The following is a 25,587-nucleotide window of genomic DNA, read 5'->3' as shown; positions in this document are numbered from 1 at the left end:
CGTACCAAGGAGATACCGGGAATGGGGAACTGTCATATAGGGAAAGATGAAACAGGTTTGATCTGTACTCCTTCCAGTTCAGGAGAATATGAGGTGATATAATTGAAACATAATGGGCGGGATTCTCTCATCCCGGAGCCAGGCCGGAGAATCGGCGGACGGGCGTGTATTGAGCCTACGCCGCCCCGACGCCAGTCCACCGATTCTCCGGAGAGCAGAGAATCAGTGCCATTGGTGCTGGCGCAATCGGCGGGCGCCAGTCGGGGGCCGCACTATAGGGCCCTCCCCCGGCGATTCTCGGCCCGGGACACGCTAAAAAAGCCGTGTCCCGCCCACGCCATTCACACCTGCTCTTACCCGGCGTACCTTGGCGTGGATGCATCCGGGGGCGGCCTGGTGGGGAGGGTGGAGGAGGGTCTGACCCCGAGGGAGGGGGGGGGGCCTCCGCTGCGGCCTGGCCCGCGATCAGGGCCTACCCGTAGCCCTATGCTATGTTGCGTCCAAGCCGGCGCGGAGAAGGGAGCCACTGCGCATGTGTTCATTGGCGCTAATTCCACTGCGCATGCGCACATTGGCACCTTCCACTGCACATGCGCAAACCCACGGCACCCATCTGATGCCGGGGATCGGCAGCTGGAGCGGCGTGGGTCATTGCTGTGCTGTGCTGGCCGCCTGTAGGGGTCAGAATTGCTGCTCCTGAGGGTATGTTGATGCTGTCGAGAACACAACGGCATTTAGGACGGCATCAACACTTAGCCTCAGGATCAGATTTTCCCACCCAGTATTCTTAAGGAATTAGATAGGGTAAATGTTGGGAGGATGTTTCTATTCATGGGAGAGGGTAGATACAGAGGGCATAGTTGCAGAATAAGGAGCACTCATTTAAGACAGATTGAGGAAGAATTTCTTATCTGAAAGAGTGGTGCATCATTGGAGTTTTTTACCCCAGGAAGGGGATTGCAGCAGAAATCTCCAGCAAAGGGGCAAGAAGTGTGGTCTCTGCAGTAATAGTGTGTGAGGAATAATGCCACTAACACGAAAACCCGATTCTTTTAACCGGGGGGCCAAAGCGGGCCCCAATACTTGGAGAGGCTTCGGTATTTTTTTCTCTGCTAATGAGATTACTGGGGCAGACAAACAAAAGGCCATCTTGCTTACGGTATTCAGACCCCAGACTTAGGGCGCGATCCACTCAGGTGGCACTGCCAGCTGCCATGGGCACTGCCAAGGTGTCAAACTGGCATTGTTTGCAAGTGTCCGATCAGGCAGGGGTTGCCTGGCATGGTTGTTGGAGGGAGTCTGGGGCTGTCGGGGGGGGGGGGGGGGGGGCTGGTATTGTAATTGGGCTAGGTGGAGGTCCAGGATTGTTTCGGGGGCCTCGGAGATCAGGACACCATTTCAAAATGGCATCCCGATCTCTCACTACAATAGGGAGCTCCGGCGAGCTACACAAGAGAAATACCATGACTCGACCAAAGGTAACAGATCTTTCAAAGTGGCTTATCTTGTTTTTATTAGAAACCTCGCGGTTGGACCGCCATGGTTACCTGGGAGAATCATAGCCAAGTCTGACCTGTATCTTCTTTGACGAGCCTACAAGGGAGACAGGTGAAAAGACACATGGACCACATAAGGAGAGAGGCTGTAGCTCCGACAGCAAAACAAGTGGATCCAGTGGCCAATACTAATGTTTCTGCATCAGAGCCCGAAATGAGGGAATCGGTTGTTTCACAACTACTTCAGAAGGAAACTGAGGGGAGCTGCACCGGCGCACCTGCTGAGACCTTTAGACCAGGGTTTTCAAACTGTGGGTCCTGACCCGCGGGTGGGTGTTGGGAGTGTCGTGGAATGATCATGGGAGAAGCACCCAAACAGCTTTTAAATTGCGAATGCCGGCTGCGACCGGTTTTCAAATTGAGAATGTCGCCCTCGACCAACTTTTAAATGCAAACAATGCAGTCTTCCCACCAGATGTGGCAGCAAAGAGCAGGTCATGTGACCGGTACTTACACTGGCATCACGCACCTTGCACATCATGCTTTTGGCACAAAATCACAGAGGAGAGATTCCTCCATTTTCTGGCTGTGAGTAAGCATGGCAACAGGACTGTGAAGAACTGAAGATGGATCATTTTGTTATAAGGAAGTGAGGGCCAGAGAGACAATCATACAACTGAAGCTGCTGGAGAGAGCTGCTCAGGAGAGTTCATGGCAGGACAAAGTAGCAGGGAGATTAATTCTCCTTGCAGCATTAGACATGGCTCATACGGCCTGAGATGAGAAGTCAGCTGAAAAACTGAAATACATCCCTCTTGGTGATAACACAGTGGCTCACTAAATTTTGGATATTACTGAGAATTTAAGTCCAGTTTATTTCTCATTTAAAGTCAGCAGGAGTTCTCAATACAATTGGATGAAAGTACAGATGTTTCTGGTTGTGGAACCTTGCTAGCTTACGTTTGGTATGCTTAGCACAATTAATTTGTTGAATATTTGCTGTGCTGCCTGGCATTACCAACAAAAACGACTGGTGCAGAGATTTTTGAAGCATTGAATAATTACGTGCTTGGAAAGTGTGGACTTGACTGGGTTCTCTGCAGAGAAATCACAAGCAATGGGGCAGTCAACATGATTGGTAAAAACTGCAGAGTTACAAAAAGGATTAAAGACGCAGCTGGTCAGGTCTGGAGAATCCGGTTGCTGGAGTGAGAAATGGGGCGGGATTCTCCAGTCAGGCAGCTGGTCAGAACGTTGTTTGGAATCATTGTTTTATTTGCCGTGAAGCATTGGCATCGAAAGGAATTCCATCAATCTTGAAGTGGTGTTGAAAGGAATTGTGAAAGTTGTGAATTTCATTAACACAGTGCACTCAATGCCAGACTTTTTGATGTTCTGTGTTCCGGTATAGGGCTGAGCACACAGATTTATTGTTCCACACAAAGGTACGTTGGCTGCCAAGGGGTTGGGTGCTTGTCAGAGTTTCTGAACTTGAGGTATAAAATCCATGCTTTCCTCCCCTCTGATTTGTTTGGTGATGTAACATGGTGCTAACTATGTCTTACCTTGCAGACACATCTTTCCACTTCTAAGTGAACTGAACTGAACCTCACATTGCAAGGGAAGGATGGTGTTTGCTTTCGGCACTGTGAAGAAATAGGTGCTTGCCAAAAGTAAAAGTTTGGCAAAGTGAGAGTACTAAGCAAAAACGACTACTTGTTTCCCACACTGCTATGACACATCGAAGAAAACAATGTTAGTAAGTGCTAATAGACTGGCAAGCCTTATTCAGTCTGATCTGGCTGTGTTGATCAACAGTTTTTGTCACTTCTTTCCAGAGGAGAAGTTTCAAATATTGAAAGAAAAGATGTGGGTGAAAAGTCCTTTTCAATTTGAGACCCAGAGTCAATTATTAACCTACAGTGGACTCCAAAGAGACTGAACTTCTCACTTGTGACAGCACATTAAAAACACGCCACAAGTCCATGAAGCTGTTAGCATTCTGGAGTAGCGTAGCCGAGGAGTATCCAGTGCTGAGTAAAACAAGCATTTTGTTGCTATTGCCCTTCACAATGACTTACATGTGCAAGGTTAGATTTTCCTTCCTCATAAAGATGAAAACAGCACAAAGGAACCGTCCGAACTCTGCACCTGATATGCGTATTGCCCACTCCGCCTGTGAACCTGTTTGGAGTAAGATCTTGAGGACCAAGCAGGCAGATCTGTTGCATTAAATGTAAGTAAAAATGGTGGGTCGTGAACTTCAGCCAGCAAGGGTTGCAAAGGTCGGCCGGTGTGGGTTGTAAACGTCAGCCGGCGTGGGTGGCGACTGAAGGTCCCGAAAGTCGGTTAGTAAAAGTAGGTCGCGGAAAAAAAAGTTTGATAAACAGTGCTTTGGATAACCATCTGCTGTTAACAACACCACTACTTTGATGGTGTAAGAACCTGTCAGAGAACTGAGGCATTCCTCCAGACCTCGGAAGTCGCCTGATAGACTAACCTTATGAAAGACTGTACCTTACCACCCCTTTTTGTGGTTCTGCCCTCTTTGTAAATAGTTACCTGTCTTTCTTTTGTAATGTGTATAGTACTGAGAGACTTTAGAGTAGAGGGATGTGGTAACGTGGCCCATTTAAGCGGCGATCGCACAGACCACGTGACCTGCCCAGGGCCTATCACGCATTTGCGTGTCAACTGCCGTCAATGGGAAGGAAGTGCATCAGGTGACCAGTGAGTGTAGACCTGGGAGCCAAGGAGTAAGGACCTGTATTTTTTATCTCTGTATCTGTACATCCTCATTGTTGTTGGGATAAATCACTTCAGTAATCAAGCAGCCTCCTCATTGATACCTCGCACTACTACACCGGTGCAGCAAATTATTAAGAAGGCAAATAAAATGTTGGCCTTTATTGTAGGGAGAACTGAATATTAAAGTAGGGAAGTGTTGTTCCAACTTTATAGGCAATGGAAAGACCTTGCGTATTGTGTACAGTTTTGTTCTCCTTCGCTCAGGAAAATATGTTTGCATTGGAAGCAGTTCATAGATGTTCATTTGGCTGATTCCTGGCTGAGGGTTTTGTTTTATGACAAATGTTTGAGCTGATTGGGACCAAACTTCTTGGAGTTCAGAAGAATGCGAGGTGCTCTTATTGAAAGTTATAAAATTCTGATGGGACTTGACAAGTTGATGCTGAAAGGATGTTTCCCCTCATGGGGAATCCTAGAACCAGGTGGCACCATTTAAAAATAAGGGGTCCCCCATTGAAGATGGAGATGAAAAGGAACTTCTTTCTCAGAGGGTCATTTGTCTTTGGGATTTTCTTCCATCGAGGACAGATATCATTGAATATATTCATAGCTGAGTTGGATAGATAATAATAATAATCGCCTATTGTCACAAGTAGGCTTCAATGAAGTTACTGTGAAAAGCCTCCAGTCGCCACATTCCAGCGCCTGTTCGGCAGAGGCTGGTACGGGAATTGAACCCACGCTGTTGGCCTTGTTCTGCATCACAAGCCAGCTGTTTAGGCCACTGTGCTAAACCAGATAGGCTGCAAAGTGGAGTTAAGCCTCTAATCAGATCAGCTGTAATGGTGTCCACAACATAAAATCATGTAGGGTGACCAGGATGAGTTGCAATAGCTACACTTGAATGTAATGGATCCCGAGATGAAATCTTTGAGCTATTGCCGAATTTGGCAGCGGTTGGTTGAATCATCACTTGCCACTTGTGCGTGCATACATTGCAATGTGCAAAGTTGAAGGGTATTTGCACCTGCATGAGTATCCAATTGCACATATAATTATGTATCTGTTGGCTTGTAATCTGAATGGTGGCAAAGGCTTCTGTTGGTATCATTGTTTCTTTGATGTAGTGTGCTGAATGGCTGCTCACGTTGTGTATTGATATTCTGGTCATCGTCATCATCTGATTATGTAGCTTGGCTGGACGTTTCATGGATCTTTTGATGCTGTTTGGTATGCACAAGGTTGTTTAGAAGTTTTATCTGTATGGCCTCTGTTTGTTGCTTCCCACCTGTTCCAGCCTTTGGGCTTTCTGTATTGGTACCTCCAATATCTTGTACACATCATTTGAGCTGGGCAGTTTCTGGGTGCATGCATGAGGCCACACCACCTGTGGCACGGTAGCACAGTGGTTAGCACTGTTGCTTCACAGCTCCAGGGTCCCAGGTTTTGTTCCCAGCTTGAGTCACTGTCTGTGCGGAGTCTGCACGCTCTCCCTGTGTCGGCGTGGGTTTCCTCCGGGTGCTCCGGTTTCCTCCCACAAGTCCCAAAAGACGTTTTTGTTCGGTGAATTGGACATACTGAATTCTCCCTCAGTGTACCCGCCGGAGTGTGGCGACTAGGGGATTTTCACAGTAACTTCATTGCAGTGTTAATGTCAGCCTACTTGGGACACTAATAAAGATTATTAAAAGATTATTACTTACTAGGCTTGCCTACATTGCCTATTATGCCAATGGTGGACAGATTGCACATAGCCTGTAGCATCTGTCTACCCACCTGCTTGGCAGTAGTGCTTTCGTGCTGTAACTACTGAGTCTTTTTGGAACATTTCTATTGTGGTATATGCTGTCACAAACTTGGATATTCTGTCAGCTAGCTCTGACCATGTAAAGTCATAATGATGCCCCTTGTCTCTGCATCTGCTCACAAACTGATCAATGGTCTCTATCAGGTATTGCTTAAAAGACATGGATCCATATGTTGTTTTCTAAAGTTGAACTTCACTTGTAATTCAACTTGAGTGTTGACCATATTTTATCTAGCAACTGTTCCAATAGTTCAAGGAAGGCAAAATCCTCTTTCTTTGTTTAATTTTTGCCTTTGAAGCTTGCAATTCATTTTCATGCTAAAGTCACCACTTTGTGGGCAGAGCCGAAGTAACCAGCTCAACAGCACCAGCATTGCAGTCAAGAAACAACGCATGACCAGCTGGGGCAGTGGCCACTTGAGTTACTGCAACTCTGCGCAAAACTAATATCTGAAGGGCTGTAGAAAAAGGCAGAATAGCTGTCCACCTCTAGATAACTTTCATCTAATACAACAAAAATCCCCAGGATGACCACAACATTCCCAACACTCAACTGGAAGGCAACAGACCTGCAATGAGTTTACTTTGTTCCAACAATGTGTTGAGCTATATTTTCTGGACTTCAATCTTTCCGAACCAGATCAATAAGCTTTTAAGATTAAAACTGTGATGGGCAATGAAGGCCTTCTCCATCTCAACTTCAGATCTATCAGGTTGATTCTTGCATGCATAATTTCACTTTAGCTGCTTGAAGCTTCTTCCTTTGTGTTGGATTCTGTTTGAAGGTGATAGGACTGATAAGAATCGGTTAAAGGGGGAGAGCTTTGCCTCTTTGCCTGCGAGTTGGGGGATATGTTTGCTTTTTGGGATTCTTGTTACTGTGTTGACAGCTTGTTTTATTGAGAGGTGTGAAAGAATCTGGCAGTCGACAGGCTTTTTGATGGCAGAGGATGGGAGATACTGAGCTAGTTGGATAGCTGGTTCACTGGAGAAAAGTGGGGGGAGAGCTGAGGAAAGACAAAGTGGGGGGAGGGGGGCGGGAAGGGGGTACTGCTGGCGGGTAAGGGACAGTTAGGACACTGGAGTTGGAGATCAGATGGCAGTCGCCGCCGAGGGGCTGATCAAGCGAGGTGTGGAACACGGGCTAGGAGCTGGCCTAGGAAAGGTCATGGTTGACCGACAGTGGAGGGGGGGTGGGCAAAAGCCCCCCCGACCAGACTGGTTACATAGAATGTTTGTGGACTGAATGGGCCGGTTAAGAGAGCCCGTGTTTTCGCACACCTGAGACAGTTAAAAGCGGACGTGGCTATGTTACAGGAGGCACACTTGAAGCTGGGAGACCAAATTAGATTAAAGAAGGGATGGGTCGGGCAAGTGTTTCACTCAGGACTGGACTTTAAAACAAGGGGGTGGCTATCCTGATTAATAAAAGGGTGACATCCGAGGTGGGGAGGATAGAGGTAGATCCGGGAGGCAGATTTATTATGGTTAGTGGGAAGCTAGAGGGAATGGCAGTGGTGCTGGTGAATATATATGCCCCAGACTGGGATGATGTTGCATTTATCAGGAAGGTGCTGGGGAAGATTCCAGACCTTAACTCGCACCGGCTGATCATGGGGGGTGACTTTAATACGGTCCTGGACCCGAGGCTGGACCGGTCGAGTGCTAGGTTAGGGAAGCTATCAGCAATGGCAAAGGAACTGTGAGGTTTCATGGAGCGCATGAGAGGGGTGGATCCGTGGAGATTTAAGAGACCAAGGAGCAGGGAATATTCATTCTACACCCATGTACATAAGGCGTATGTGGTGAGATAACCACTGTAGTTATGTGTACTGCAGTAGGGGGATGTATGCCTGTACCTGTAATACAGGTTCCTCCGGTCAGCCCCTGCCGGCTAGCTCCGCCCACAGGGAGCTTATGTATAAATGTATGAGAGCTGCTCAGACCCTTAGTCTACTGTTGCAGATGGAGGGACAACATCGTACAGCAATAAAGCCTCTATTGTACTAGTCTCTCGGCTTTGAGTATAATTGTTAGCGCCACAGCGTACTCCAGTGCTGGTACTCGTGATAGATAAAACACTGCTAGCAGAGGTTGAGGACACTGAGTACTCAGCAATTGTGGTCTCAGATCATGAACCACACTGGATAGACCATGGGCAGACACGGGAATGTCCCAGCGCCCACAGTGGAGACTAGATACAGGGCTGTTAGCGGATGAGGAGATCTGTGAGCAAGTGAGAGAGGCCATTCGGGGGTACATAAAGATCAATGACATGGGAGGGACTGCAGCTGGGGTGGTCTGGGAGGCACTGAAAGCGGTCATTAGAGGGAAATGTATTTTGATTCGAGCCCACAGGGACAAAACTGAGCGGTCGGAGCTGGACAGGTTGGTAGGAGAAATCTTACAGGTGGACAGGAGATACTCAGAGTCTCCAAATGAGGAGCTCCTGAAGGAGCGTCAGAGACTTCAAATGGAGTTTGGGCTCCTTTCCACAGGAAAGTCGGAGGGTCAGCTGAGGAGGGTAAAAGGGGCAATGTATGAACATGGGGAGAAAGCTAGCAGGATGTTGACACATCAGCTGAGAAAACAAGAGGCGGCGAGAGAAATAGGGAAAATAAAGGATTTGAGGGGGAAGATGGTGACGGGCCCGGGGGTGGTGAATGAAGTGTTCCGGGAATTTTATTTACAGCTATGTGAGTCGGAACCCCCGGATGGGGAGGAGGGCATGAAGCAATTCCTGGGGAGGCTAGAGTTCCCGAAGGTAAATGAGGAGCTGGTGGAGGCCCTGGGGGGTCCGATTGGGCTTGGGGAGGTGATAGATGGTCTAGGGGCGATGCAATCGGTTAAAGCCCCTGGACCAGATGGGTTCCCAGTGGAATTTTATAAGAAGTTCTCTGGGTTACTGGGGCCGCTCCTGGTTCAGGCTTTCAAGGAATCAAGGGAGCTGGGAGTACTCCCTCTAATGTTATCACAGGCCTCAATTTCTCTCATCCTGAAGCGGGACAAGGATCTGGAGAGCTGTGGATCGTACAAGCCAATCTCCCTCTTGAATGTAGATGCCAAATTATTGGCAAAGATCCTGGCCACTCGAATAAAAGATTGTGTCCCGGAGATAATTGGGGAGGATCAGACGGGATTTGTAAAGGGCATGCACCTGACATCCCACATTAGACGGCTTTTTAATGTAATTATGATGCCAGCAGTGGGGTGCGAAGCTGAGGTGGTAGTTGCTATGGACGCGGAGAAGGCTTTTGACCAAGTGGAGTGGAAGTATCTATGGGATATTTTAGGCAGGTTTGGGTTCGGGCAGGGATTTGTGGAGTGGGTCTGGTTACTGTACCAGGTCCCGGTGGCAAATATAAGAACTAACTGAGTTCGGTCAGAATACATTAGTCTTTGTCAGGAGACAAGGCAGGGATGCCCGAGCTCCCCATTACTGTTTGCCATGGCCATAGAGCCCTTAGCAATAGCTCTGAGAGCAGCAAATACCTGGAGGGGAATAGTGAGGGGGGGGGGGGAGGGGTGGAGCATAGGGTCTCTCTATGCGGACGATTTGCTGCTTTATATCACGGACCCAGTGGGGGGATGACCAAAATCATGGAGGTATTAGGAGAACTTGGGCGATTTTCAGGCTATAAGTTAAACGTGGGAAAAAGCAAGATGTTTGTGATTCAGGCACGGGGGCATGAAAGGAGGCTGAAGGAGGAGCTACCTTTTAAAGTGGTTGGGAAGAGTTTTAGGTATCTGGGGATTCAAGTGGCCAAGGATTGGGGGCAGCTTCACAAGTTAAATTTGGGCAAATCAGTGGATCAAATGAGAAGGGATTTTTGCAGGTGGGAGATGCTCCCACTGACGCTGGCGGGGAGGGTTCAGACGGTGAAGATGACTGTCCTTCCGAGACTGCTTTTCTTTTTTCACTGTCTCCCGATTTTTGTCCCAAAGGCTTTTTTCAGAAGTATTAATGTAGCGATATTGAGGTTTATATGGGCGGGTAAAACCCTGAGAGTAAAGAGGGCACTCCTGGAACGGGCCCGCGGGGAAGGGGAATTAGCTCTCCCAAGCTTTATTAACTATTACTGGGCTGCCAACATATCGATGGTCAGGAAGTGGGTAGTGGGGGAGGGGTCGGTCTGGGAGCGTATGGAGGTAGCATCCTGCAAGGGTACAAGTCTGAAGGCTTTACTGACGGCGCCCCTGCCATTCTCGCCAGCTCGGTACTCAACAAGTCCTGTGGTGGTGGCAGCCCTGAAGGTGCGGGGGCAATGGAGGCAGCATATGAGACTGGAGGGGGCGTCAGTGTGGTCACCGATCTGTGACAATCACCGGTTTGTACTGGGGGGGCAGGATGGGGGCTTTAAGGTATGGCAGCAGGCAGGGATTGAGAGGTTTGGGGATCTATTCAGCCAGGAGGGCTTCCCAACCTTGGAGACTTTTGAGGAGGAGTTTGACTTGCCGGGAGGGAACGGGTTTCGGTATCTTCAAGTGCGGGGGTTTATACGGAGAAAGGTCCCAAGCTTTCCTCGCTTCCCTCTGAGGGGACTACAGGATAAAGTGCTGTCAAAAACAAGGGTTGGAGGTGGGAAGGTTTCAGACATATACAGGGAATTGTTAGAGTGGGAAAGGGCCCTTATCAGAGAGGTGAAGAGGAAGTGGGAAGAGGAGTTGGGAGGGGAGCTGGAAACTGAACTGCAGGAAAAAGGCTTGAAAAGGGTAAATGCATCCTCGTCCTGAGCTAGCCTCAGCTTGATTCAGTTCAAGGTAGTCCACAGAGCCCACATAACGGTAGCCCGGATGAGTAGATTCTTGGAGGAGGTGGAGGACACATATGGGCGGTGTGGGGGTAGCCCGGCCAACCATGTTCATATGTTTTGGGCATATCCAAAACTGAGGGATTTCAGGCAGGGATTTGCAGATTTTATGTCGGAAGTCCTGGAAGGTAGGGTAGCTCCGAGTCCAGAATTAACAATATTTGGGGTGTCGGAAGATCCGGGGGCAAAGTGGGGGGAGGGAGTCCGATATTCTGGCCTTCGCCTCCCTGGTGGCCCGGAGACAGATCTTGCTGAGATGGAGGGACTCAGAGCCCCCAAAATCAGGAGTGTGGGTCAGTGAGATGGTCGCGTTTCTCAGTCTGGAGAAAATCAAGTTCGCTCTGAGAGGATCAATACAGGGATTCGTCCGGAGTTGGCAGCCATTCATCGATTTCTTTAACAAAAACTGAACGCCAGCAGTAAGGGGAGGAAGGGAAAAAGGGGGGGGGGGAGGAAAATAGGAGGCATGGTAATGTTAAATAAGGAAAATTAATTTAGTATACGGGTAATTAGGGATAGGGCGGGAGAAGTGGGGTACGTGGTTTATTGTGTGTTATTTAGGGGGCATTTTGTGCATCAACCCGCACGGTTGTTTTCGAAATGTCAATATGATAAATTGCGAAAATTACAAATGCTTCAATAATGTATTTTTAAAAAAAGATTTGGGGAACATTAAAATTAAAAAATGAATTGGGGAAAAAATAGAATGAAAAGGGAGATGATAAGTTCAGCTGTCTGAAAAGATTTTGAGATGTGAATTAGCAAATTAGTGAACTTGTGACTAGAGGAAAATAATGGGGTATAAATGGAAGAGGTAACTTCAAAGTGGAGAGATAAGGAAATCGACATATATATGCTAAAAGCTGGATCCACAGGGTGAATATCATCAAAGGTAAAAATGATATATCCACTGCACAATAACTGAAGCAAGAGACACAGCCACAGCTACCATCCCAGCCTCACTCAGCTGCAGAAACAGTCTCCCGAAAAGAAGTAGAACCTCCGCTGAAATTGGAGATGGTTTTCCTCAACTTGTCAAATAAACTGTGTGTAGTAACTATCTGCTAGATTTAGCTCATAGAGTTATATAATGTTGGATATTGTTTGGAGACAAAAGGGGCGTCTCAGAGTTCAGGGAACGTAGGTAGTTGTGAACCAAGTGGCAATTTCATTTAATACTGGGTGTGCATAGTTATCAGTGTATTAAGTATTGCAGTGCATTATATAGTCCTTCTTACACAAGTTTTATTTTCTTTCAAGTTATTAAATATTCTTTAGTAATTGTTCACACGACGACTGGTCTATTCCTCCCTGGTTCACATATTTTTTTCACAGTATTTCAAGTTGGAAATATACACCACGAAGAACTGGTGTTCCAAGTTACCTTTCTGGATTTCGGGACACTCTCATACTTAACATCAGTGGGGGTTCATTAACAAAGCGGCCCACAACCTCGACTTTGAAAAGCAGAAAAACATGAGAATTAAATTTGAACATCCCTCTGGTATTCTATGTTTAAAGTTGGTTATAGATATGTCTGCCTAGGTCTATTGTGCAAAGAAAGATCGGCTGCGGTATTCTATGTTTGAAGTTTGTTATAGATATATCTGCCTAGGTCTATCGTGCAAAGAAAGATTGGCTGCAAATGAAGCCATTACCTGAGTATTGCTGAGTCCCAAACCTCCAAGATCAACAGGAACTTGCAATCCAAAAGCTCCCATCTCCTTCAAACCTTCCATGGTCTCATCCTCCACTTGCCCCAGGCTATCATTTGCAGCAGCATTATTGACCTCCTGGGAAACAAAATGCAGAAATTACAACTCAACTTCATACCTACTAATTTTCCTGTTCCGTTTCTATTGCCTTCTTTCTGTAGGAAATGTGTGAGCCATGACAGCAAGGGCTGGGGGGCTCTCAATTGGGGAAACATCACAGCAGAGCTGATGCCCTTGCACACCAACCTCTAACGCTTGCATCCAAGAGAGGTTTCAAGAGAATGATTAGGAATGGAAACACTCAAATATTTTTACCTCGCTAACCATGAAGATTAACTGGAGTATCTCAACTGCCTTGGTGGCTGAAATCAGTCAGGTTGGCACATATTGGGATGAAAACAAAAACTGTATTTGGTTCAGAAGCTCAATGAATGAGTTTGAACAAAATTAGGTGAAATATTCTTTCTCAACACAAATAGGATGACGCTAAAGCAATTTTATGTCAAGCTTCTAGTCACGCTAATTTTTCTACAATTGCCGAGTAGAACAGTCAGTAGCACAGTGGTTAGCACTGTTGCTTTGCAGCGCCAGGGTCCCGGGTTTGATTCCGGGATTGGGTCACTGTCTGTGTGGAGTCTGCACGTTCTCCCGGTGTCTGCATGGGTTTCCTCCGGGTGCTCCAGTCTCCTCCCACAAGTCCCAAAAGGTGTGCTTGTTAGGTGAATTGGACATTCTAAATTTTCCCTCTGTGTACCCGAACAGGTGCCGGAATGTGGCGACTAGGGGATTTTCACAGTAACTCCATCGCAGCGTTAATGTAAACCTACTTGTGACGATAATAAAGATTATTAGTATTACAGTATTATTATTATTATTAAAAGTCACAGTCAGAAAAACAAACATAGAAAAAGAGCATGACATTACTTGCCAGGAAAAACTTGGAGACTGGGTCCACTAGCTCCTGGAGAAACTGTGACTGCTCACTGTTCAGAACTGCATGAAGGAACAACACAGAGTCAGTGTTTAAATTGAGTTCTCAAGTAACAAATAATTCACAATCTAAAAATCTCCATTCAACCAGATTTTCTCCATATCTTAAGACAGACTGGTCATCTTCCAAGATTCTACGCATCCTGGAACAGTTCCTTGAGATTGGAGGGTAGATAATGTAACCCCACTATTTAAAATGGGAGGTAGAGAGAAAACAGGGAATTAAAGACCAGGCAGTCTGACATTGGTAATGGGGAAAATTCTAGAATCCATTCGAAAAGATTTAATAGCAGAGCACTTGGAAAACAGTGGCAGAATTGGACAGATTCAGCATGGATTTGCAAAAGGGAAATCATGCTTGACTATCTTCAAGGATGTAACTAGTAGTGTTAAGGGGGGAGAAGTGGATGTGGTTTCTTTGGACTTTCAGAAGTCTTTCAACAAAGTTCCACACAAGAGATATACGTGTAAAGTTAAAGCGCATGGGATTAGGGGTAGTGTATTGAGATGGATAGGAAATTACATGTTTTTAAGGTAAAGATAGATAGTTTTTTGAAGAATAAAGGGATTAAGGGTTATGGTGTTCGGGCCGGAAAGTAGAGCTGAGTCCACAAAAGATCAGCCATGATCTAATTGAATGGCGGAGCAGGCTCGAGGGGCCAGATGGCCTACTCCTGCTCCTAGTTCTTATGTTCTTATGTTCTTATGAAACTGGTTGGCAGACAGGAAACCAAGAGGAGGAATATATGAGTCTTTTTCTTAATGGCAGGCTGTGACTAGTGGGGTACCGCAGGGATCGGTGCTGGGACCCCACCTATTCACAACATATATTAATTATTCAAATGAGGGAACTAAATGTAATATCTCTAACTTTGCAGATGACAAAAGGCTGCGTGGGAGGGTGTGCAGTGAGGATGCAAAAATGTTTCAGTGTGATTTGGGCAAGCTGAGTGAGTGGGCAAGTGCATGGCAGATGCAGTGCAATGTGGATAAATGTGAGGTTATCCACTTAGATAGCAAAAACAGGAAGGCATATTATTATCTGTTATAACCCCAACGGAGGTCAGGGGAGCAGGACCATGGAGACCCATGACCTCCCCAGAATATGAACGTCCCCTTTAAGGGGGCAAGGATACCCTTAGGGGACCGGAAGAGTATTCGAAATTGCACTGTAATAAACCTTGTTCTGAATTTCTACTATCGTCTATGCGTCCTGCTTATCACGGATTCAAAACTGGCGACAAGGATGCAGTGGAGCTGCCTTCGACACTGTTGCTGCACACCCGGTCCACCTTGTCTAGGCCTCGGGAGGTCCCAGTACTAACCGTCAAAATGCCACATACAGAAACCTTTTGACACAGGTACAGACGATTGGGGCCAATACATGGAATGCATGAACTATTTTTTTGAACAAATACAATTACCGGCAATGAGAGACAAACTGTGGTATTACTAATGGTTTGTGGAGAGCATGCCTACAGTGTGATAAAGAGCCTGAATCACCCGGAACCCCCAGATATCCGGTTGTTCACCGCCCTGGTGCACCTAGTCGGGGAGCATTTCCACCCAAAACCACCGATCATCGCGCGCTGTTTCCGATTCCACATGGCAGCTCAAACCCAGGGCGAGTCAGTGAGTGACTTCCTGCCGTGCCTCCGAAAACCGGCTGATACTTGCAAATTCGGAGCCATGTTGAATGAGACACTCCGGGACTGCTTGGTGTGTGGACTCCGCAATATAGACGCGCAACGGAAATTACTAGCTGAGGCCCACCTGGACCATAATCGCGCGGTGGAGATAGTTATCTCCAGGGAAAGCGCTGAAAAAGGGATCCAGGAACTTCTGGTACTGGGGGGGTGGGTGCTCAGTCAGGGACACCAAAGCGAGCGCCAATCACACTCGGCTAGAACTGAGGAGGCCGGCCCCCAACAATGGGACACCTACCGGATGAACTCGGGCCCCCATAATAGTGGCCGGGAATGACACCGGACATTCTCTCCATCCGGAAGACTGGGAATCCAGCCACCGGGGGCCACAACAGGGAACCAGGGAAACAGGAGGCCCGTTGAGGTCCTATCTGCCCACCGACACGCTGGGTGCAACCACCCCTCATGTGACAGGGTTTACCATGTGGAAGATGATGACAGCACCTACCAGCAGTTGCACTGCATGGCTGTGCCAAGAGTGACGCCCATCTGGATGTCCTGAAAATTAATGGACACCCAATCTGCATGAAGCTCAATATTGGGGTGGCAGTGTCGGTCGTTAGTCACTGTACGCTCGACCGATTTTGGTCTGGCTTTCTATCGCTGACCCTGTTGGACATCGCAAGAGGCTGGCCACTTATACAGGAGAACCACTGGCAATAGCAGGCACGTCAACAGTTCAGGTCGAGTGGTCAACGATCTGCAAAACCTTCCTCTGGTGGTGGTCCACTGAAGCGGTCCGAGCTTATTGGTGCGTGACTGGCTGCACCACCTGTGGTTAGATTGGTAGTGGGTGTGCCACATTGCACCAACATGGCCCTGAAGGGGTTCTGAAAAGGTTTCCATTGTTGTTTCAGGATGGCTTGGTCACCATAAAAGAGTCTGGTCTGAATAAGCATGGATCCATAAGGCCACTAGTCTAATCGCCACATGGACCATCTCCAAAGCCGCGTGCTGGAGACACCAGCCATACCGACCATTGATTCGGGCATCCCAGCTCTGCCACCTTCACCGCTGCCCCTGTTACCACAGCCGCCCCCGGCCCTGCCATGTGTCAAAGATCCAGGGTGATTTTTGAAGACACTGGGATGCCGGATGAACAACCGCCTAGCTTCAACTCGGAAACTGAGATGGATGTTCTGCCGCAGTTGGAGGCGCCCATGCCGGCTCTCGTGACTGTACCAGCAATGCCACTGCCGCCCAGTCGCTCATCAAGAAAACCCCACTCCCTGGTCCGATGTATGTCTCGTGATGCCGCGAGATCTGTGCCCGAACACCATCCACAGACGAAACGGTCAAAAGGCCTGGCGCACTTACCCAATCAATGTGGACGTTGCTCCAGACTTAGTGGAGGGAGGAGTGTTATGACCTAAATGGTGGTCCCGGGATCAGGACTATAACGTTTCCCATGACGTCACCGCAACATGAACTTTCCCTTTAAGGGAGCGGGGCTTCCCCATATCAAGGAGAGCCCCAGCCGTATAAAAAACCCGGCCTGGGTACAGATCGAGAAAGGAGACCCTTCAGGGAGCAGAGGAGTTTTGGAATTACATTGTAATAAACCTTGTTCATTCATTTCTACTATCGTCTATGCGTTTGCTTAGCGTGGAGTCAACAGTTACCAAATCAAAATTCCAAAGAACAATAAGCTGCTACAGAGCTGAGAATGGGCGTTAAAAGGAGGCAGCATTGCTTCATATAAGAGGGTTTGAGAAAAACATTGCTGTCATATTTGGCCGTGCGGAAAGTCCACAAATCTGTACCTGTTTTTGTGTTCCGTAACACCATTTTTCACACAACAGTAATATTTCAACAAAACAAGGGATAAGACATTAAAAAGTTCTAACGTCAAGGTGTGAATGGCAATGCATTTGCTGCATAAGCTTTTTGCAAACAAAATACCTTTAAATAGAGTGAGAAGAAAGCTCGTTGCAGAAGCAGTGGGGGGAGAAGAGTGTCATGACCAAATAGAGGTTGCAAGACACATGGAACGGCCTTACAATGGGAGCTTTCTGGAGCAACCTATCCACTTGAAATGTTTATTGTACAATCTGATGGTGTTGTGAAATCTGCAACAATCGATTCTTTCTCTGCACAGCAAAACATGCAGATAAGAATAGTTTCCTGCCTGCCTGACTACCATTGGTAGTCTTTTTAAAAAATGCTTTTATTTGAGTTTTTCATTTTATTAATTACAAAATAAACAAATCTATACAAACCAGATACAATTTACAGAAAAAAGACATTAAAAGTAATAGCTGGTTACTTTACTGTTTAGCACAGTGGGCTAAATAGCTGGTTTGTAATGCAGAACAATGCCAGCAGCACAGGTTCAATTCCCGTCCAGCCTCCCCGAACAGGTGCCAGAATGTGGCAACTAGGGGCTTTTCACAGTAACTTCATTGAAGCCTACTTGTGACAATAAGCAATTATTATTATTATTAAAACAACCCCCCTCCCCAACAACTGACGGTGATCATTTCCTTAAAATAAATTACTTCACCATCAATTCCTCTAGACTGGCAAACCGTTGCTCCAGAAACAGGTCTCCCAATCTCTCCAGCCCCCTCCCTCTACACACCCCAAACGTGGCATCCAATCTTGCCTGCTCGAACAGATGGTTAGCACAGATGGGGGCCAACTTTGACACTGACCCAAGTTTAAAATGTTGTCTAAATTGTCTCCCTATTTTTGGGACCTGGACCTGAAGACTATTTTGCCAGAGGAACGGGAGCAAAGCCATCACCAGTGCCCCCAAGCCAGATCCCCTGCATGACCCCATCTCTATCCGCACACTAGTGGACCCCGGGTCACTACACCAACCTAACACCTTCTCAGCGTTAGCTGGCCAATAAGAAAATAGCAAGTTAGGCAAAGCCAATCCCTCCATCTGCCTGTCTCTCTGAAGAACTATCCTACGAATCCTCCAAGTCTTGCCCGCTCATTTAGAAGATAACTTATTGGCCTTCCAAAAGAAGGACGAAGAGAGGAAACAAGGGGACACTGGAAACGGAACTAAAACCGTGGAAATAAAATAAAGGGTCCAACATCAGTCTAATGTCAGTGGTGGGAAATCTATTGGTGATCTCTGCCAAGGATAGAATTAATTTTCCCTTGGAGAAGCAAGGGTTGACACAGGACAGTCAACATAGATTTGCTAAAGGCAAGTTGAGTCTAACTAACCTTCGAGGTCTTCGATAAAGGCCAGGATTCTCTGCAGGTCCGCCCCATTATCACTGTCATAGGCGGCGGAGAATGTGACACACCGTTCGCTGGCGACGAGATTCTCTGCTCCCACCACTGTCAATGGGAATTCTCATTGGAGCACCCCCACACTGGTGTGAAACTGATGGGTGGGGGTGCCCTCCTGCTGGGGCCAGAGAACCCCACCCCATAGAACGGCTGGAGAATTCCAGCCAAACTAACAGAGGGTTAATGGATGTACTACAGTACATATATATATATATATAAAATGCTACAAAGTTCAGTTGGATGTTACCTTTGGCATTGTAAATGCTGTTTTGGATCCAAATTGGGTGTCACTGAACAGGCAATTACATCTGGTGCTGGATGCCCAGATACTACAGGCAAAGGAAGCATGCGTTGTAGCCATCTAGGATGGACACTGGGCTACAAAATGGAGAACTGCTAAGGCTACAGGGAAAAACAGTCTTAGTGAGGACAAGCAGTTTGCAGAAGACTAATTTGCATTCTGCACGTACAGAAACCAGTTTTTGGCCAGGTGCAGAGTTTCAGCCAAAGGTGCAAATGGCAACAGATCTACATAGTAATGAGGTGATCCAGATCCAGACCCCGCACAATAGAAACATTTAAGTATCAATGGATACTTTTGAGTAGACTCCCAGACAGAACGGCGCCACAGTATCCAACACAAAGAACCATAGGGACCGCCCTACCCATCGAGGAACGACCCTCAGATTGGGGGGTTTGGAAGATATCGATTGGGAAAGGCCCAATCGATACATGGCAGGTAAAAGGACCGCCCCGAGGGGGCACGGACTTCTAGAAACTATAAGAGTAGACCCCGCACATGGTTCGGTCTGCTTTGGCTCCGGCTCTGACTGCTGCTTTTGCTCCGGCTCCGCTTTGCTGATACATCGCATCCTGACTCCAGTTCCATCACCAGCCGTTGAGCCATCAGCCATCGAACTGTAAGTGCCAATACAACGATCGCTACGTGATCCAGACCTTGCTAGATCCTGACAACTTTAAGTACCTGAGAGTTGCAGACCAAGAACGGGACGAAGGCCTTGTCCCCTGACCTTGCCTGTTCCTGTCTAGATAAGTATTTTAGTTGTTTAGTATTAGAAGTAAGTTAGTCTCTTTAGCGTATGCATGTGTATTTATTATATTTGTCATAATAAATATCAATCGTTTGGACTTACTAATCGGTGTACAGATTTATTACTTTGAACCTGACCTTGATATACTCGTGATGGTGTCTAAATACGGCACCTGGCGACTCCTGAGCATAATTACATACACAGAGCCATAGTCGTGTTAAGCACACGGCCTTTAAACGGAGGCGTGTTAATACACTCCAGTAAAACGAGCAACAGCGTCGAAAGTGTGCAGAGTAGACAGATCCTGGCAACATTCAGGTTGCAACATTAATTTGATGTTTACCAGAAAGGGACATCCCCACCAAAGCTATCTAAATAGATCAACTACTTTCAGATTAGTTGCTGATTAATTTCTACTAGCTGTTACTGAGGTACTGGGAACGTTTGGGGGGGTTTGGTGTTGCTGGAATATCCAGGGAATGATGCGGTACTGGTTGAAGGAATTGGTCCTGATTTCATGAGTTCTCCGGAGACCACTTGCTGTCAGACATGGGTACAATAGGACATATCTCACTTGGTCTGCAACATGACGGAGAATAAGCAGAGGTGACGAAGATCAGGGCAAGCTGATCTCAGGGTTGTGAGGAGGTAGTGAAGAAGGGTTCTGAACAGGAGGTCAAAAGCTGGAAGTAGAAGTCTGGGTTGTAGTTTGAGATGACCAGTCTGATACAGGTGGGCATCTATGAGACGAGTGTGATTCTTGGACTTGGTGATTTTCATCTGGGAAAAAGCCATCTCACAGAGGTATGCGGAGCCAAGGTGGGCCTGCACATTTCACGCGCAGGATGTCAGAAGAGGGCACTTCTCTCTGTCGACAAGTCCCCAAAAGTCTTTGTCACTTGACCTATCTTTCAGCTCTGTCATTTAACGTGGTGGTGATTTCCATGTCAAGTCCACTGCTTTGTTCTAACACCTGCTGAAATTGTGCTGTCAGTTCTCCAATGTCCACGCAATGAAAAAGATTTGAGAAAAACAGTGATTTGTTCCATCTTGTCGAACTCCTGAAATGGTGTGTTGAATTCCTTTTCCAATTTGCTCAGGTGGCCACTAAGTCGTTTGGATGGACCCTTTCTGTTTGACCAGTTGTTGGATTTCTCCAGATTTGGAAAGTGCTCAGTAATTTTGTCCATTAACTGAGAAGACCACGGGCCTTCTGGTGGCAGCATGTAGGAGGAGCTCGCACTTTGGATGGCTCCTACTCGAGGCTTGGGTTTTTAGAATTTAATGCCCAGTCCCACGGGCAATTTTTCATTAAATAAGTGCAGGAAGACATGAGGAAGGAGGATGTCCAAACCCCAAACCAGGGGATGGTTTAGCACATTGGGCTAAATCGCTGGCTTTTAAAGCAGACCAAGGCAGGCCAGCAGCACGGTTCAATTCCCATACCAGCCTCCCTGAACAGATGCCAGAATGTGGCGACTAGGGGCTTTTTACAGTAACTTCATTGAAGCCTACTCGTAACAATAAGCGATTTTCATTTCATTTCAAAGGAAAGCTGTCGTGAAGAAGGGGGTGAGTGAAGGTTCGCATTTGAGTGGAAGGGTCGGCTCGGCAACTAGAAGGGTGGCGGAGGCTGGGTCGCTGAGTTGGGCCGCACTGTTCACGGCACAAAAGATGATCGAGGTGATGGCTTTGCAATTTGAAAAACAGTTTGCCAAGCACATGGAGGTGATGAGGAAGGAGGTGATGGCGGCATTGAATGTGCTAGTGGAGGAGGCAATTGCCCCGATAAAGGCGGAGGTGTCGAGGACAACGGCTGAGGTGTGGGAGCAGGATGAGAAACTGAGTGGAGCCTTGTTGCAACACAGTAAGCAACTCACCTCGATGGGTGAGGCGCTGCAGAGGGTGGTGGAGGCCAACAAGGGTCTGCGTGCCAAAGTGGAGGACCTGGAAAACAGATCTAGGCGGCAAAATCTGAGGATCGTGGGCCTGCCCGAAGGGCTGGAGGGCCAGAGGCCAACTGAGTACTCTGGCAAGATGTTGGTGGAGCTGTTGGGGGAGGGGGAAGATCCCTCCTGGTACGAACTGGATTGGGCTCATAGGACGTGGAGGCCTAAACCAAAGACTAATGAGCCGCCAAGGGCAGTGATTATTTCTTTCCATAGGTACAGCGCGAAGGAGAAGGTCCTGTTGGGCAAAGCAGAAGCGGGAGGTGCAGTGGGCTGGAGCTGGTGTACGTACATACCAGGACTTTACTGTCGAGTGGCCAAGGAGGTGGGTAGCCTTCGGTCGAGTGAAGGCGGCACTGTATATCAGCAGGGTGCGGTTCAGTGCAGTGTACTCAGCTAAGTTGAAGGTGACCTACAACTCCAAAGGCTTTTATTTTGAGGAGGTGGAAGCGACTGAGACATTTGTGAAGGCAGAAGGACTGGGGCAGAAGTCAGAAATGGGATGGCGGATTGGTCTTGGACTAAGGGTAGGGGCATGGAGGAGGTTATATAGCTCTTTTTTTAATCTCATGTTGTTATATGTGTTAAATGAGGTGAAGCTGCCTTTGGACAAGGTAGGAGTTGGGATTTTTTATTTTTTTTCTATTGCAATGATGGCTTTTGGGATTTGTGTGTTTACACTGGGGTTATGTGTTGATGGGGATTTCTTTGTTTTCCAGGGACCGGGGAAAGGGGAGGGGATTGGAGGGGAGTGAGACCTGGGCAGGGGCCTCCACACTGGCTAGCTCACGCTGGCTGGTGAACGGGAGTGTGGTGGGGGGAGAGGCTGCAGCCATTGGAGCCTGGTAGAAACAGGAAGTGTGAAAAGTCGGAGGAGGGGGTCGATACTGGGAGCACCACAAGCCCAGTTTCAACTTGAATGCATTCACTGCACTGATCATGTGTCACACGTTTCTGTCCCTCCCTTACAGTTCGCGATTCAGCTTATTCAATCTTGTATGTAAGAAACGCTAAGTTTGGTAACCCCGCATTATCTGACAGCTCGCTGTACCACCCATTTCTTGATTTAAGAAAGGTAACAATTTCAGGGAGCAAATATAAAGATCTCTGGAGAACTTTTCCTCAACTTAACCACCTCACATCTGCAGGAATGATTGGTTTCACTGTAGGTGGCATGAAGCTCATCGAGTAACGATTTGAGCAGGCGATGTTGCGGAGTTCTGGCACAAATTGAGTTGACGATCTTGACGACAAATGTCATCAGATGAGAAAAGTCAACAATTTTGCTTGCTAGCACTTGTTGGTGGATAACACTGTGGTCATTGGCAAAGGAGGGGAATACAGGATCACTTCTGAAAAGTGCAACAAAGCCTGCATTGACATCCAATTTTGTAGGTGCACATGGTGTGATTGAAAGCATTTTCTTGATCGCAATGTTTTTCTGAGTCACGTACCTTTTGGCTTTGTTGTAGAATGTCATGTGAACTAAAACAATTAGCTGGGCCATATCCGTCGTGTCTACTGATTCATGAGCGGCACGCGGCACGGTGGTTAGCACTGGGACTACGGCGCTGAGGACTCGGGTTTGAATCCGGCCCCTGGGGCACTGCTGTATGAGGTTTGCACATTTCCCCCGTGTCTGCGTGAGTTTCACCCCCACAAACCAAAAGATGCGCAGGGGAGGTGTATTGGCCACGCTAAATTGCCCCTTAATTGGAAAAAATTAATTGGGTACTCTAAATTTTAAAAAAATATATAGAGAGTGGGAAAAGCCAGTGTTCTTCACAGTGGTTGTTGTACATTATACTGTGGCAGCCTTGGGTCACAAATGCAAGCTGATGGCGATCTTGTTTTCAAAAGAGCTAAATGTCAGTACATAGATCAATCAGAAATTCTTTATAGTTAAACAAACCAATTATCCACCTATGATGCTGTCACTGAACTGCTGTCGCCACCATCCAGTTGTCTGCTCATTGCCTGTTGTCGAACCACACCAGACTTGGGATAAGTTGGGCTTTTCATTTTTTTTGCGTTGCTGAGATTAATTGTCTAACATTGAAATGATGAGCAAAGAGCCAGGGATATCCAAGAGCAAGAAAAAAAACCTACTATTTGCACCAGGAATAGGAAAACGTAGGTCTTTTTATGAGTTTCAAAGACCGTGACAGCACGGTAGCATTGTGGAGAGCACAATTGCTTCACAGCTCCAGGGTCCCAGGTTCGATTCCGGCTTGAGTCACTGTCTGTGCGGAGTCTGCACATCCTCCCCGTGTGTGCGTGGGTTTCCTCCGGGTGCTCCGGTTTCCTCCCACAGTCCAAAGATGTGCAGGTTAGGTGGATTGGCCATGATAAATTGCCCTTAGTGTCCAAAATTGCCCTTAGTGTTGGGTGGGGTTACTGGGTTATGGGGATAAGGTGGAGGTGTTGACCTTGGGTAGGGTGCTCTTTCCAGGAGCTGGTGCAGACTCGATGGGCCGAATGGTCTCCTTCTGCACTGTAAATTCTATGAAAGAACATTTGTCACCAGAGTGTGGCCATCAGTAAAAGAGTTCATTTGGAACATCACAAGACAATGCATGCGCAATTTCAAGAAAATTTCCCTTTAAACAGTGCGATTCAGACAAAGCCCACACAAACATGGGGAGGAATATGCAAACTCCACCCAGACAGTGGCCCAGAGCTGGGATCGAACCCAGGTCCTCGGCGCTGTGAGACTGCAGTGCTAACCACTAGACCACCGTGCTGCCTCTATATGGGTATATTTTTTAATGTTACAATCGACAGTTCAAGACTCTCCTTGCAATGGCTCTCTCACTAAAATACGCTTGTTTGGATAAATAAAACCACAATCAGTTAAAAGGAACACGAGGCCTCAAGTCTTACTGGATGAAATACGTAGACCAAGCAATTTAGCCGTGATATGACCTCAGTTTTTGAAGAATAAATTCAGAACCACATTTCTTAAAAATTGGATGGGCAACCTCATTAAAATCGGAGGGTCTTCTCACCTCATATGGGATAATAAGTTTATTATTTAGCGAATGACCCTCTTCCACACCATCTTTTAATTATACAACACTAAAAATTCATTCTAAATATTTCCACGTAATTTGAATGATCAGGGGAGTGTTGTAGCGGTCACCTCCACGTAAGATCCATCTGGATAAGTCTCACACTCTCAGGGATCAAGGAAATAGAGGCTGGTTTAGCACACTGGGCTAAATTGCTGGCTTTGAAAGCAGACCAGCAGCACGGTGACAATAAGCGATCTTCATTTTTTTCCATTAATGTACTTTGATGTTTGATGGATTTCCAACTTCTCTTTTAAAATCTAGTATTTGTATTAAATAAGAGTTTGCATTTGGGATTCTCGCATAAAAATAAGAATCAGTTGTCTTTTCGGGATATTATGTAAGTATTGCTGAAGTGCCTTCAAGGAATGTTCTCTGAGGGAGGGGTCATGTGACCCACGAAGTCAATCAGAGTTCAAAGTTTGCTGGGACATGTTGGGACTTGTCCCAGCAGTTGTGCCCAAGTGCTGAATATGGAAAGACCGTTTTGAAGCACTCTGGATATAGTTGCTTATAAATGAAATAAATTGCTGTTTCTTATAGGTTAACTAGTACAGCCAATTCTTGGCGTTATTATAGTTGTGATTTATACTCTTTGTACAACCATAAAAACGGCGCCGAGGTCCCTGGTTCTATCTCGGTCACTGTCTGTGTGGAGTTTGCACAATCTCCCTGTGCCTACGTAGGTATGACCCCTACAACCCAAAAAGATGCGCTGGGTAGGTGGATTGACCACGCTAAATTACCCCTTAATTGGAAAAGTAAAATTGGATAATCTTAGTTTATTTTTAAAAATTTGTACAACCACCAAGGTGCATGCTTTTTTCTAACAATAAATTCATCTAATTACTCAAAACTTAAATTGTCTCACCTGTGTTTCAAAAATTCCATGAACCCAACTCCTATTCCATTTGGTGGGAGAAGAATTTTGAGGTGTTCTCACAATGTGTGAGAAATTTGGCTAAAAAACAGTTGCATTTTAGACTACTG

At 46.8% G+C, this 25,587-nt stretch overlaps 1 protein-coding gene across 3 annotated transcripts in view; it reads right to left on the bottom strand.

Moving 5' to 3' along the window:
* Positions 1-25,587, bottom strand: part of LOC119976430 (very long-chain specific acyl-CoA dehydrogenase, mitochondrial-like) — a 135,645-nt gene that overhangs the window by 66,467 nt on the left and 43,591 nt on the right. For all 3 annotated transcript variants that reach the window (XM_038816961.1, XM_038816962.1, XM_038816963.1), the window contains exons 4-5: positions 13,506-13,570; positions 12,521-12,655 (exon numbers count right to left, since the gene is read on the bottom strand). In XM_038816961.1, the coding sequence (XP_038672889.1) occupies positions 12,521-12,655; positions 13,506-13,570 (200 nt within the window). The remainder of the gene's footprint in view (positions 1-12,520; positions 12,656-13,505; positions 13,571-25,587) is intronic.

This window comes from Scyliorhinus canicula, chromosome 13, assembly GCF_902713615.1.
Source record: "Scyliorhinus canicula chromosome 13, sScyCan1.1, whole genome shotgun sequence".
Taxonomy (NCBI): Eukaryota; Metazoa; Chordata; class Chondrichthyes; order Carcharhiniformes; family Scyliorhinidae; genus Scyliorhinus; species Scyliorhinus canicula.
The sequence above is the reverse complement of the archived record's forward strand: the minus strand, read 5'-3'. Positions and strand labels throughout refer to the sequence as shown.